Source organism: Artemia franciscana, chromosome 4 (genome assembly GCF_032884065.1).
Source record: "Artemia franciscana chromosome 4, ASM3288406v1, whole genome shotgun sequence".
Lineage (NCBI taxonomy): Eukaryota > Metazoa > Arthropoda > Branchiopoda > Anostraca > Artemiidae > Artemia > Artemia franciscana.
In genome coordinates, this window is record NC_088866.1 from 51,897,202 (window position 1) to 51,910,880 (window position 13,679).

Consider the following 13,679-nt stretch of genomic DNA (forward strand, 5'->3'; position numbering starts at 1 on the left):
AGCTGTTTAAAAAGATTAAAAAAGCTGTCATTCTTTTCACCGAGCGTACCTCGGTCTCCTAGTGATTTAAATTACTTTTTTTTTAACTAAGCAAAACCATTTTAGAGAACAATGATCTCTTGTTTTTGCTACAATTTTCAAGAATATCAAATTCTATGACATTTAGTCCAAGACTGTGTAGCATTAATTAAAGCGAACAAACGTGATAGGTAGGAAATTGCAATATGAAGGTTAGACTTGGAATTCTCTATGTCAGATTACTGTAATTATGCTAGACCATTCTTGTTCAGATTCCAGATTGAGGTATTATTGAAAGTTTTGTAACATAAATATTCCGGATCCTAGCTAGTAAAAACACGGCTTTGAGCTTACATAAAGTTAGTTTTACTTACTTAAAGTAAACTTAATTACTAAATGTCAGGATCAAGTACATTGCGAAGTGCATTCGGCACTGGCGATGTCGAAAATTTCACTTTCTATATAGACAATGTTGTCAAATATGGCAGCTCAGAGTTTGGTACCACCTCTCTTTCATTACTTTTGACTCATCAGTTGTGTTCTGTTCATTGCTTCCACTATCCCTGAATTTTTGGGGTTGTTCCCAAAAGTCTTGCAAAAATGAAGCAGCATAAATACTCGGGCCTGCAACTTTTGCTAGTTCTTATGGAGGGGTTTGCAACTGCTGCGTGTTGGTGTACCTAGTATTTATTTTAAGATCCTTACAGATTAACAACTTCAACGGTTAATTGGAGTGAGGAAACAAAACCCAAGTGTTGTTCTCGCAAGATTTTACTCAGCGAAGCCGAACAAAGGCTGCTGCATATCTCGAATAATGTTCCAATTGATGCAAATTATTATCCAAAGGTTAACTGGCATAATAACAATTTGCGAAAGAAACAGGATTTTCCTTTTCGAAAATCTCAAGATATGTTCTTTGTTTTGTTTTATGTATTTTATACAATTCTCCTGTTTCTCTCACCTTTTATTTATCTTAAATAATATCTTAACTAATGCTATATTAATAACATTATCTCAACTAATGCTATATACAACTAATATATATAAGGCTGTCATTTAGTTTTAAGTTTTGCGAAAACAGTGGTTATCAGTGTACTAAATAGTGGTCACCAGAAATAAAGGTATAAAACCAACAATTTTTTTTCGAAATTACATTACATTCTATTGAATCAAAGACGTTTCAAGTGCACGCATTGGTGATTTTGAAATTCTTACTTCTGCATAGTCAATACTGCCACTTAAGTTTTAATTTTGACTCGGTGACCTAAGCCACAGAGTATAGGTATTTATTAAGAGTGTAAACTAGTGTGGGTGTCAGAAAAATCACCAATACTATGTAGAGTTTGACATTTTTTTTTAAGGTTTTTTTAGTGTAATAACATTGCAACAATGAATAAAAAAATAAAATATAAACTCGTTTTCAAAATGGACTAAAAAGCAGAAACATTCTTTTCCTGAGAATCCATGAAAACGAGGGGTGCAAAACGAACTAGGCTTTACATTAAATTTATAACAAATTAATCCAAGTTATGTATAGCCCATTCGATTTTACATCCGTCTCCTTTGCTTACGCTCATTGATTCTCGAGAATATTTTTTTTTTACTTTTATTGTGTTTTTAAAACGAACTGTTAATTATTTTGTTTATGTTTATTACGTTAAACTTTTTGTTCTTCTCTAAGACTAATTTTTTTTTAGTCTTCTCTGTGTGTTGTCTAATATTAGAAAGCTAAGCACCACAGACAAGGGTCTGCCTCGCCACCACGCTGTGTAATAGTGTTTGTCTTATACTTTCCGCTGTTCCCAGTAACCCGTTTAATTTATGTCTACAAGAGTGAATACGCCAGAGGTGGGAATTTCGATGTTGCATTATTGCACTGTCATCAGAAATGCATATACCGACAAATTTGGAAACAATGCAAAACATTCAAAAGCAATCAAGAAATGACGACTAATTTATTAATAATCTTTATTTATTAATACTAATTTATTCATATTAATAATATTAATAATCTAATTTATGTAAATAATCCCTTTCAGACATTTAATAAATTTATCTGAGAAAAGTACAGAAAAATGTTCCTCTTGAACGCCCTGCTCTTTACGCTAAAGGTTTTTACTGTTTAAAAAGTGAAGTTGAGAGAAAGAGTCAAACTTTAGCTTAAAGAGCGGGGCGTTGATGAGGGAGCAGCCCCTTTCATATAAGAAGTAATTTCTGTTCGTTTTAATTTTTAATATCGCTCCTTACTTTTAGTTAAATAACTTGTTTTTTTTTTCATTTAATTACGTATAAAAGATGGGTTGCCTCTCCTCAGTAGCTCGCTCTTACGCTAAAGTTTCTTTTTAACTTTTAAAAGAGGCTATTATTCTAGGTAGATAGTCTTTGTGATTAAGGAGCCATTCTTAGTCATTACAATGCCAACTTTAAACCCAAGCATAGTCAGGTCATTTTGACTTGAATGCTCGTATAACGTTCGGCTTCTACTTCACTTCTCCCTCCTCCCACCCCTCATCAGAATACACAAGAACTCTAATACCTTGTTTCTCTAGTTTGATTCAGGAGTCACGCTAGAAAAATTAGTGTAGTAATAAGTGCCTGATCTTAGTTTTAAAAGAAAAAAAATAGAATTGCGAAGTTTGAAAGAATGTCAAGATACGGCAAACGCTAGATAGCGCTGCTGATTTTTTGCCGGAACTAGAGCCGGTTTTTACTCTTAAAGTTACATATACTCTTTGATCTAAACTTGAATCAACTAGCCAATTCATATTCTCAGGCTAAACCTAAAGAATTACTGAGTTTACCAACTTTATAGCCCCAACCCCTACCAAACATAGAAAAAATTACGTATATATACAGCTTTACTTTCAACCTAAATTTTTCATTACCTTTGTTTTTTTGTTTTTTTAGTATGAAAGACATACAATGAAACGAACAAAAAAAAAATAACATAAACGAGACACGTGAATTTTCTTCACGTCCGTGCCTTACCATTATTTTCGATGGCCGTCAAACTTTCCAATACAGCTTTCAAATCTGTTTTAAGTAGTTTGAACCAGCCTTGTTCCACTTCATCTGGAAATTTCTCCTCAAAAATTATCACAACTTTTTCGGCCTCTTTAGGTCTCTTCAAATCCAAAAGACAACGGGCCAAACGATAATAGGCTTTCATGTAATCTGGATCCAACTCAATTGCTGATAAACAAGCCCGCAAAGCATCATATACATCACCCATCCTGAATAAAATAAGAATTTACTCAATGAGCCAAAATTAAGTCCAAAAACTAAAGCACATCATCCCAAAAATAACAATTTTGGCCTTAAAAACATAAACACCAAACAATAACAGGCTTTCATGTAATCTGGATCCAGCTAAATTGCTGATAAACAGGCCCCCAAAGCATTATATACATCACCCATCCTGAATAAAATAAGAAGCTATTCAATGAGCTGAAATTAAGTCTAAAAATTTAAATATGAATGGAAAGAAAAGAAAAGAAAAAACAATAAAATGATATACAAACGCCATATGATATACAATGGTATACAGAATAGAAAAATCAATCCATCACAATTGCTCATAAACATGCCCCCAAAGCATCATATACGTCACCCATCCTGAATAAAATAAGAATTTATTCTATGAGCTAAAATTAAGTCCAAAAAATTAAAGCACATCATCCCAAAAATAACAATTTTGGCCTTAAAAAAATAAAGACCAAACAATAACAGGCTTTCATGTAATCTGGATCCAGCTCGATTGCTAATAAACAAGCCCCCAAAGCATCATATACATCACCCTTCGTGAATAAAATAAGAAGCTATTCAATGAGCTGAAATTAAGTCTAAAATTTAAATATAAATAGAAAGAAAAGAAAAAAAAACAATAAAATAATATACAAACGCCATATGATATACAATGGTATACAGAATAAAAAAATCGATTCTTCTCAATTACTTAGAAACAAGCCCCTAAAGCATCATAAACATCACCCAACCTGAATAAAATGAGAAGCAATTCAATGAGCTGAAATCAAGTTTAAAAATTAAAACAAGAAAAGAAATACAATAATATACAATTAATAATATACAATTAAGGCTTTCAACCTCTTGGGGTATCTAATTTCAGTCAGCTGACGATTTCGAAGAATATTATGGGGTTAGGAGGGGAAAAATGGACTGGAACATGGAGTAATTGGCAAAGTATGATGAATACAAGGAAAAAACTTTTTGAAGGTGTATACCACTGCTGCCAGTTATTTTGGAGACTACTTTCAGAGACTTAAATATTGTGGTAGGAGGTTTTATAGAGAAAACTGTGGAGGCTTCCATCCTGAGTAAAATATGAGGCTTTTTATTGAGCTGAAACCAAGTCCAAGCTTTAAAATAAAAATACATATATATATACACACACACACACATATATATATATATATATATATATATATATATATATATATATATATATATATATATATGTATATATATATATATATATATATATATATATATATATATATATATATATATATATATATATATATATATATATATATATTGATATATGTATCACTGAAAAATAAATTGAGTAATATGTATTGAAAGTAAAATGTGTTCTTCACGTATTTTGCAGGATTAATTGGCTTGAGAAGATTTTAAAAATAGAAATTTTGATGATTCTAAAAGGTGGGCTATATTTGTCCAATTGGACATGCCAAATACTAACTTTCTGATAATTTGTGATAGTTTAAGGTTATTAAAGTTGCGAATTGTTAATATTATTTATATTGTCATTATTATTATTCTGTGAGCGAGTATTATGTGCTATTTTGTTGTGTGGTCATGATGGTACTATATGTCCTATTACATTTGTTTTTGTTTTGCTATTATTATTGCTATGTGTTATTGTTTTACTGCCATGTGTTACGTGTTACTCTCATTTTTATAAACTATTGCTACTGTTATGTGTGTCTTTATTATTCTTCTAAGCGTTTTTTTTTTTTTTTTGCCAAGACCTACAGAGATTTTAGTAGCAATAAATAGCTATCAATTCATCCAAAGCAAAAAAAAATTGAATCACTTTTTCTTCTGATTAACTAACTAATAATAACAATAATAATTTAACGTAAACCAGCTAAAAAAACAAAAAATAATAGCCGAGCGCTGAAATAGTAAAATAAACTCAAATTAAGTTTAAAAATACAAGAAGAAGGATATAATACAATAAGATACAAATATTGTCACTGAAACCTCGAAGGGAAAAGTCAATCGACAGTTTCCTTAACTCAGGGATAAATAAAAGAGGGTCGTCAACGTGGTACTTTTTCGAAACAAACGTGTTTCGTATATACAAAGGAAGCCCGTTAGGAACTTTGAGTATATAGGCATGAACGACTACGAAACTTGTCTGTGTTTATAAGCCAATACCATGATAAGGAAATTTAGTATAAACCCGTGAGTGCAAGTACTGAGAACAAACGAGCTAAAGCGTGCTTATTACAAATTAAACTTGGTCTAATTTTTATTAAAAACGATTTAACTATTTGATTTAATTGAAAAAAAACTTTTTCAAATTAAATTCAAATTAATCTGAATTAGTTTGAAAAAAAATATTTTAATTAAAATTAAACTATCAAAATCAAAAGAAACGACTTCCAGCTTCTCTTAATCCTATGATGATATTATTCCAAGCAGTTTTCTGAATTTCCTTTAATCAGTGACTTTTTTTTAATTTGAACAGCATATCTTTATCCTGACAATCTCAGTGTTACTTCAGTAAATTTAACGTTTCTAGTTTGAATAGCGTAGCCGCTTGATCAATACAGCGATTGCCATTGTCAACAATTCAATACAACATTGTCAATATTCTCCACTTTGACTTTGATTTTTTTGGCAAGAAATGATTATTTTAAAAGCTTATATTCTATTTCGCCTGTATTTCGTTCCGCAAAGTCTTGACACATTTTGCAACGTTCTTGTTCTTCCTTTTTTTATCCATGTATGACGGTTCATTTCAAAGTAGTTTGAGGATAGCCATCTACAAAATAGCTCTTGTGAGCGAAGATTAGCTTAACGTTGTCTCATTTGTCTTGGTAAAGTACTTTGGCTCCTCTATTATCTTTTTTCAGAGGATCATCTTATGGAATTCGATCTGCAAAGTGAACCCCAACAACATATATGCTCAAAATAGCATATTACTATAACAAGACTAAAGGAAACTGAAATGAAAAGTATCTTACAATACGCTCTATAGGAAGACCAGGACTAAAACAAGAACTATTGAAAAAAACTATTTCGCTTAAAAAAACTAAAGAAATCCTCCGACTTTCCTTTTATTTAGAAAAAATCGTTTTATGTAAAAGAGGAAGATAATTGAATGTATTATCTTGAACTAAAAGAGCAAATTATGTCCATTGTTCTGTCATTGGAACTGCTGTTGGAAATAAATACTAAGTTTTTGAAATAAATAAACTGTTTTTGAAATAAATTTGAATGTATAAATAAATACTATAAAAAAAACCTACTCATATGTGACGTGTGTTTTTATTGTTACTTACAATGAACTTACAACGAACAAAAACTAGTATGAGTGAAGAAATAAAATTAAAATGAATAATAATCTAAAACTAAAATGAAATTGTTATGAGTGCAGACATGAAACCCACAATTAAAATGAATAATCAAGTCAAACTTCAAAATAACAGATATTACTATGATTGAAGAGAAGAGACCCTTAACGAAAAGGATTCTTCAATAAATAAAAATAGTATAAATAAAAAGCATAAACAATAATACAAATAAATGTAATAATATAAATAGTTGAAAATACAATTAACAATACTATTGCAAAATATAAATGATATAAAATAAGTAATATAGTAAAAAATTAATATAAATACAAATGAGCAAATACAGCTCTACTTTACGAACGCTACTGCGAAGACTCTGACGTTACATGTTTTACACCCTACATGACAAACCATTGGAGAAGACCCAGTTACCTATACGTACGATATATGTATGTACTGTACGCACGACATCAAATTTAAAAAGACATATGAGAGGACAGGTAATAAGAAAAGAAGAAAAAAGGAAAGAATAAGAGATGGAAGAAAAGAATAAATAAACAGTCCAGATACCATTTCCTCTTCATTAGCGCCGCAGCTTTATTTGACAGTAGCAAAGCGGAATTCGGACACTTGCTTATGGCTAAGTTGTATAAATCAACAGCCAAATTGTATTTTCCTTTCTCAAATGCTGTGTTTGCCTAAAAGCAAGAGATATTTGCTAGTTTTGTTTCTCAGAAGCAACCAAGTACACTCTTAACATTCGCCGATTTTTAAATTTTAGTTGTTTTTAATAAGTTAAACTATTGTGATAAGTTTTAATTTAATTAAGTTGTAATTGACTCTTGACAGCACTTCATTATTTTTTTTAGAGCAAACCACTTTTAAAAGGTAGCGATTGTGGCCTCTCTTTCACCCAGGGCAAAACCTTGATTAACACCCTCCTCTCTGTCTTCCGAAAATTTTCAGGCCCCCAAAATTTTCCATTTATTAACAAAATTGCATATATAATTCTTTCATATATAATTTTTAATTATCTCGACAGCCCGTAAAATGCAAACAGGTTGGAATGCAGAATATCATAAAAAACATAAAATTAATTAAATTCGGTCTGCTTACTTTTATTTTCAAGGAATGGAACCGAAGAAAGGGGAAAAATGAAAACTTCAAATTCAATTTGCTTATACTTAATGCCAACTGCACCCTTTACTTTATTTTGATAAAAACAGATTTTCAAAATTACAAAATGATTATAACTGTTAGATTATTGACTTGAAATTTTGCACCCCTAAAATTTCTCCACCCTGGGCAAGTGCTCTGTCCCCCCACAAACCACCTCTGCTTGTAGAGTCTAAATGCCTTTTCTGGTGACGTTGCTGATCAACATTGTTGGTCAACAATTTGTCCTGGTGAGACATAGCTGATCGACAACGAAGCTCCAACAACCAAACAGTTGATCAACTCTGTGGATGAAATCGACCAACAATCGAAATCGTTACTTTTTCAAGCTTGTTGGTTCAGCTAATTAGGAAATTTCAAGGCAAACAATTTTCTTGGTTCTTACAATTTTAGTATGGACGAAACAGTTTGCAAGCTTGATCTCTTGCTAAAGACCGACATGAGAGGGTACTTTTTTAAATTATCCACTCCACTACCCACCCCGACCAGTTTATTTATATATAACTGAAACTTTGATCAAACAGTAAAAAATCTCAGAATAAAACAATTCTAATAGAAAATGGTAATACAATGTTTTACTATTCGGCAATATTTTACAATATTCCCTTTTTACAACAATAGCAAAAATTCAGGTTCTCGCGGAAAGTATTAGTGATCCACGATTGTTGATAAACAGATCAGTTCTCGCGCTTGGTGAACAGCATTGGTGATTAAAAATCTGTCCCCCAGAAAAAAAAAATGCAGGAAACTTGTAAAAAGAAAAATCGGTGGTAGTGGGGGAAATGTAACTCCCCAGTGATCTATCCACTCGATGGCTCTTCTTGTTACCTAACATCATCCCTTCAACATCATTTTATCCAATTTAAGCGGCTTAATATTATTTCACGAGCCTGTTCTTGCATCCTGAGCCCTCAAATTCTCCAAAAAGTCATCCATTTCGCTTAACTTTCTATCTTGGACCCTCAAATCATCAGCATACACTGCATAATAACGCATAGAACATAATTATAATATTTAAAAAATCTAATATCTAAACAAGATTTTTAAGATAAAGACAATTCAGGGATACATACAAAACACAGTTACCGGTGGACGCTTGAAGACAAGGAGGAAGGACTAGAGGCATCATTAGAGGCACACAATTTCGTATACTTGCAGAACGCAGTGGGCAGCCCCTTGGCCTTAAAAAAATACACATTTCCCAGAATTGTCATTCGTTTTTTGTCATTTTCGTTATCAAAAGTATCCCTGCAAAATTACCATTTTCACTTTTTTGTCATCACCAAGTGTCTTTAAAAAAAAAGACAATAAAATTCCCCCTTTTTTCCTTTTTTTCATTCTCAGCACTTTCATAAAAAATCAGTTTCAGTATTACCAAGAAATAAACACGAACCTGTTCCTTTATAATCTTCACAACACGTGAAATGTCTAGTTTTAATGCCAGCTCTTGGCGACCGTAACTTCTCCACAAAGAGATAAACGGGAGGTACTCGATCAAAAAAAAAAAAAAAAGAAAACACCGAGTACCTCCGTTTATACCTCTGTAAATTCTAACCGGAATTCTTCTTTTCCAGCATATTCATTGGAAAACAATAGAAAAGACAAAGAAAAAACGTACTAACCTGTTCCTTCATAACCTTAACAGCCGGTGGTATTCCTTTACTTTTAATACCACTCTGAGAAGCTCTCGGCGCCTGTAACTTGTCCACAGAGAGATAAACAGGAGGCACCCGGTCAAAAATATCATAGAGGTAGATTTGTTCACTCCCTAGGTTCACAAGTAGTTTTTGACCTCTCGAGTCAAAAGCGACGTGAGTGGTCGTAATACTCCTGTTTTGCTTTCTATACTCAGGCAATCTACATGACACATGACCTGAAAAATACTGTTTTCATTATTTTGAAAAAGTAGTGATTTGTAAACAGATTTTAACTATATTGGAACCTCATGATGTTGATTGGAACCTACCTCAGAAGCCTACAGGGCAGTAGGCTAACGCAGATATCAGTCTGAGGGTCAATTCAGCCACAAATAAATTGCCTTTGAAGCAACATTGTCAGGTAAAACGTCAGCTCAGCTTTACTCTTTACTCATATAGATTGATGGAAAGAGATTTGTCCCTGGACATCTTCCCTATCATTTGGGTTAGTGGGATTTGAACAATCCCACCCCAATATTTTTGTCTGGCCCGTAAAAAAGTAAGAAAATGCATGTAAAACGTGGGCATATTGCACGTTTTAAAAGCCAGAATCCTGTAAGATATTTAAGCATACATGACGTGGTGTATTAATGAGCCTCTAGACTATTCCAACCCCCCCCCCTCCTTGTTCCCTGAACCATCAGCTATGTAGCAGAAAGCAAGGCATGCTATATCGTGTTTAAACTTAAATCATTCAAAGATATTCAATCTCAGAGAAAAAGCAGAAATAAGTCAAACTATAGACTGACTTAGAGTAGTATTGATTCGGTGCAAAACGGTGCTAAGTCCAAGAAGTAGAGTTTTGTTGAATTCAGTGAGTCAAAAAGTTTTCAACGATTGTGAAACTCATCCTTGGCATGCCAACGCAGACCAAAAATTATTCCGACCGACTTGAACTGGGAAGTAACTCCCCCGTATTAAACTAGCTTTCAATCAGTGAAGACAAAAAAATAGCCTGTTTGGATTATTAAGAAACCTGTTTGGCAAGTTTTTTCATGAACTTGTTTTTTAATACTTCTCAAGCATTCAACGAAAGAAGCTCGCTTCCATAATGCTATTGCTATTTGCTTCATAACAAGAAATTGGACATTTCACTCTAAGACTGCTATTAATCAAACAGTTAGTGGTGTCGAACCGTAGTAAGGAGCGACCCGCCTCAATAGTAAACGAAACTCTAAAAAGCGGAATTTTGATGCTAAAAGATACATCAAAAGAATCGTTTTCCATACTGATTGTAAATATATAAGTTTCATCAAATTTAGTTTTTGTCATCAAAAGTTACGAGCCTGAGAAAATTTGCCTTATTTTTGAAAATAGGCGGAAACCCCCCTAAAAGTCATAGAATCTTAACGAAAATCATATCATCGCATTCGGCGTATTAGAGAACCCTATAGCAAAAATTTCAAGTTCATATCTACAAAATTGTGGAATTTCGTATTTTTTGCCAGAAGACAAATCACGGGTGCGTGTTTATTTGTTTGTTTTTTTTTGTTTTTTTTTTCTTCCCAGGGGTCATCGTATCAACCAATTGGTCCTAGAATGTGGCAAGAGGGCTCATTCTAACGGAAATTAAAAGTTCTAGTGCCCTTTTTAAGTGACAAAAAAATTGGAGGGCACCTAGGCCCCCTCCCACGCTCATTTTTTTCTCAAAGTCAACGGGATCAAAATTTTGAGATAGCCATTTTGTTCCGCATTGTCGAAAACCATAATAACTATGTCTTTAGGAATGACTTACTCCCCCACAATCCCTGGGGGAGGGGCTGCAAGTTGCAAACTTTGACCAGTGTTTACATACAGTAATGGTTATTGGGAAGTGTACAGAAATTCCAGGGGGATTTTTTTGGTTTGGGGGTGGGGTTGAGGGAGGTGGCTACGTGGGAGGATCTTCCCTTGGAGGAATATGTCATGGGGGAAGAAAAATTCAATGAAAAGGGCGCAGGATTTTCTATCATTGTACAATGAAAAAATAAACATGAAAACGTTTTTTCAATTGAAAGTAAGGAGTAGCATTGAAACTTAAAACGAACAGAGATTATTACGCATATGAGGGGTTTTAAAAATACTTTAGCATAAAGAGCGGGGTATTTAGGAGGAGATAAATACCTTGCTCTTTATGCTAAAGTATTTTTAGTAATTTCAACTATTTATTCTACGGCCTTTCTGATTCAGGGGTCATTCTCAAAGAATTGGGACAAAACTTACGATTTAGTGTAAAGAGCGAAGTATTAACGAGGGTAAAAAACCCCTCGTATACATAATAAAAATATAAGAGTATAAAAGTTTGTTACGTAAGTTAATTCTTAAGTTACGTATATTTTTTACTAATAAAAACGTTCGTTAAAAATTAAAAGTTCTAGTTGCCTTTTTAAATAACCAAAAAATTGGAGGGCAACTAGGCCTCCTTCCCCACCCCTTATTTCTCAAAATCGTCTGATCAAAACTAAGAGAAAGCCATTTAGCCAAAAAAAAGAATTAATATACAAATTTCATTTTAATAATTTATGTGCGGAGAGCCAAAATCAAACATGCATTAATTCACAAACGTTCAGAAATTAAATTAAAAAAAACTAGTGTTTTTAACTGAAACTAAGGAGCGACATTAAAACTTAAAACGAACAGAAATTACTCCGTATATGAAATGGGTTATCCCCTCCGCAATCCCTCGCTCTTTACGCGAAAGTTTGACTCTTTGCCACAATTCTACTTTTCAAAACATTTAAAAGCTTTAGCGTAAAGAGCGAGGGAGTGCGGAGGGGACAACCCATTTCATATACGGAGTAATTTCTGTTTGTTTTAAGTTTTAATGTCGCTCCTTACTTTCAGTTAAAAAAACTAGTTTATTTTTATTTAATTAGTTAAAAGCACGAAACTGAAAGACAAATTTGACCCTCCATTCTAGTGGCTTTCCAAGTGGTTTCAAATTTCGAGATACGTGCTATTCATAAAAAATAGAGAGGATTAAGTAGTGTGTTCACTTTCTACTAAGAGTGGCATTTTCCCCGGTTGCTATGCAGGCGGGTAGCCAAGCGTTCACCCAGTTTAAATATTACAAGCTTTGGCCGTACAAGATTACAAGGGTGATACTTGTCAAGGGCGATGAAATTAATTACGATATTTGCTGCTATGAGACGGAGGAGATAAAAAATCGTGACGTCAGATAATATCTGGCCCTACAACGTGAAACGAGTTGGGTTGCTTAAAGATGGGAGGAAAAATGTTCAGCGTGCAATAAAGCTGTGTGCGGAGGATTGTGAAGGTTTACATGGTGATTTAGCCGAATCTGTGAATTTGATGTAGACTGAAATTGTAAACCTTCGTGATGGCATTGGAGACGAAATTCGGAAGAGTGGAAGACGAGCTTAATAGACTAGGGAGCTCAGTCAGTGACGAACTCAGGGAGTTCGTCAGGATCAAAACTCAAGGCCGATTTTCTTGACACTATTACCCAAGGTATTTATGAGGCGATCGAGCTCCAGTTTAAGGCCAAATTTGGACATATTGAAAAAAACCTTAATGACTTACGGTACTTTCGGTACTCAAGGAATTTACTAGCTCTTAATGAGAAAAAATACCAATATATGTTGTTTTCGTGAACTGGTTCGGTCATTTCAGACGGATTCTCTCTTTTGTTGAATGGTCTTGAATTAAAAAGGGTTGATCAGTTTAAATACCTTGGTGTTATTTTAGATGAAAATTTGTCGTTTCATAAACATGTGAAGACACAATCGTTAAAAATTACCCGAAATATTGGTATTCTATCGCGTCTTCGTTATTTTTTTCCTAAAAGAATTCTAAAAGAAATTTATTATTTTTTTGTCCACCCATATTTTCTTTATTGTAGTTCTGTTTGGGCTTCTACTTTTCCATCTGTATTTAAATCTCTCCAAATACTCCAGAATAAAGCAATGAGAATTCTTTTTAATGTTGAGCATGGATCTTCAGTTAGATACTTATATGGGAATTCAGGGATATATTCTTTGGATCAACTTCATACAATTTTTATTTCTAATATTTCTCATGATTATTTATACAATAGTTTAACTTCTAATTTCTCTGGTATTTTTTCAACTAATTCCCAATTTCATAACTATCCAACCACTCATCGTTCAGATTTTTCATATGAATTTCGTCCTACGTCAAGAGCGGTTTACAGCATCCGTCATACTGGGTGAAAAATTTGGAACTCAATTCCAATATCAATACGAGAATGTAGCAATAAGCG

General features: G+C 33.1%; 1 protein-coding gene across 2 annotated transcripts in view; it reads right to left on the minus strand.

Moving 5' to 3' along the window:
* LOC136026566 (WD and tetratricopeptide repeats protein 1-like) overlaps window positions 1–13,679 on the minus strand; it is a 54,566-nt gene that overhangs the window by 22,161 nt on the left and 18,726 nt on the right. For both annotated transcript variants that reach the window (XM_065703258.1, XM_065703259.1), the window contains exons 7-9: window positions 9,383–9,633; window positions 7,155–7,282; window positions 3,007–3,251 (exon numbers count right to left, since the gene is read on the minus strand). In XM_065703258.1, the coding sequence (XP_065559330.1) occupies window positions 3,007–3,251; window positions 7,155–7,282; window positions 9,383–9,633 (624 nt within the window). The remainder of the gene's footprint in view (window positions 1–3,006; window positions 3,252–7,154; window positions 7,283–9,382; window positions 9,634–13,679) is intronic.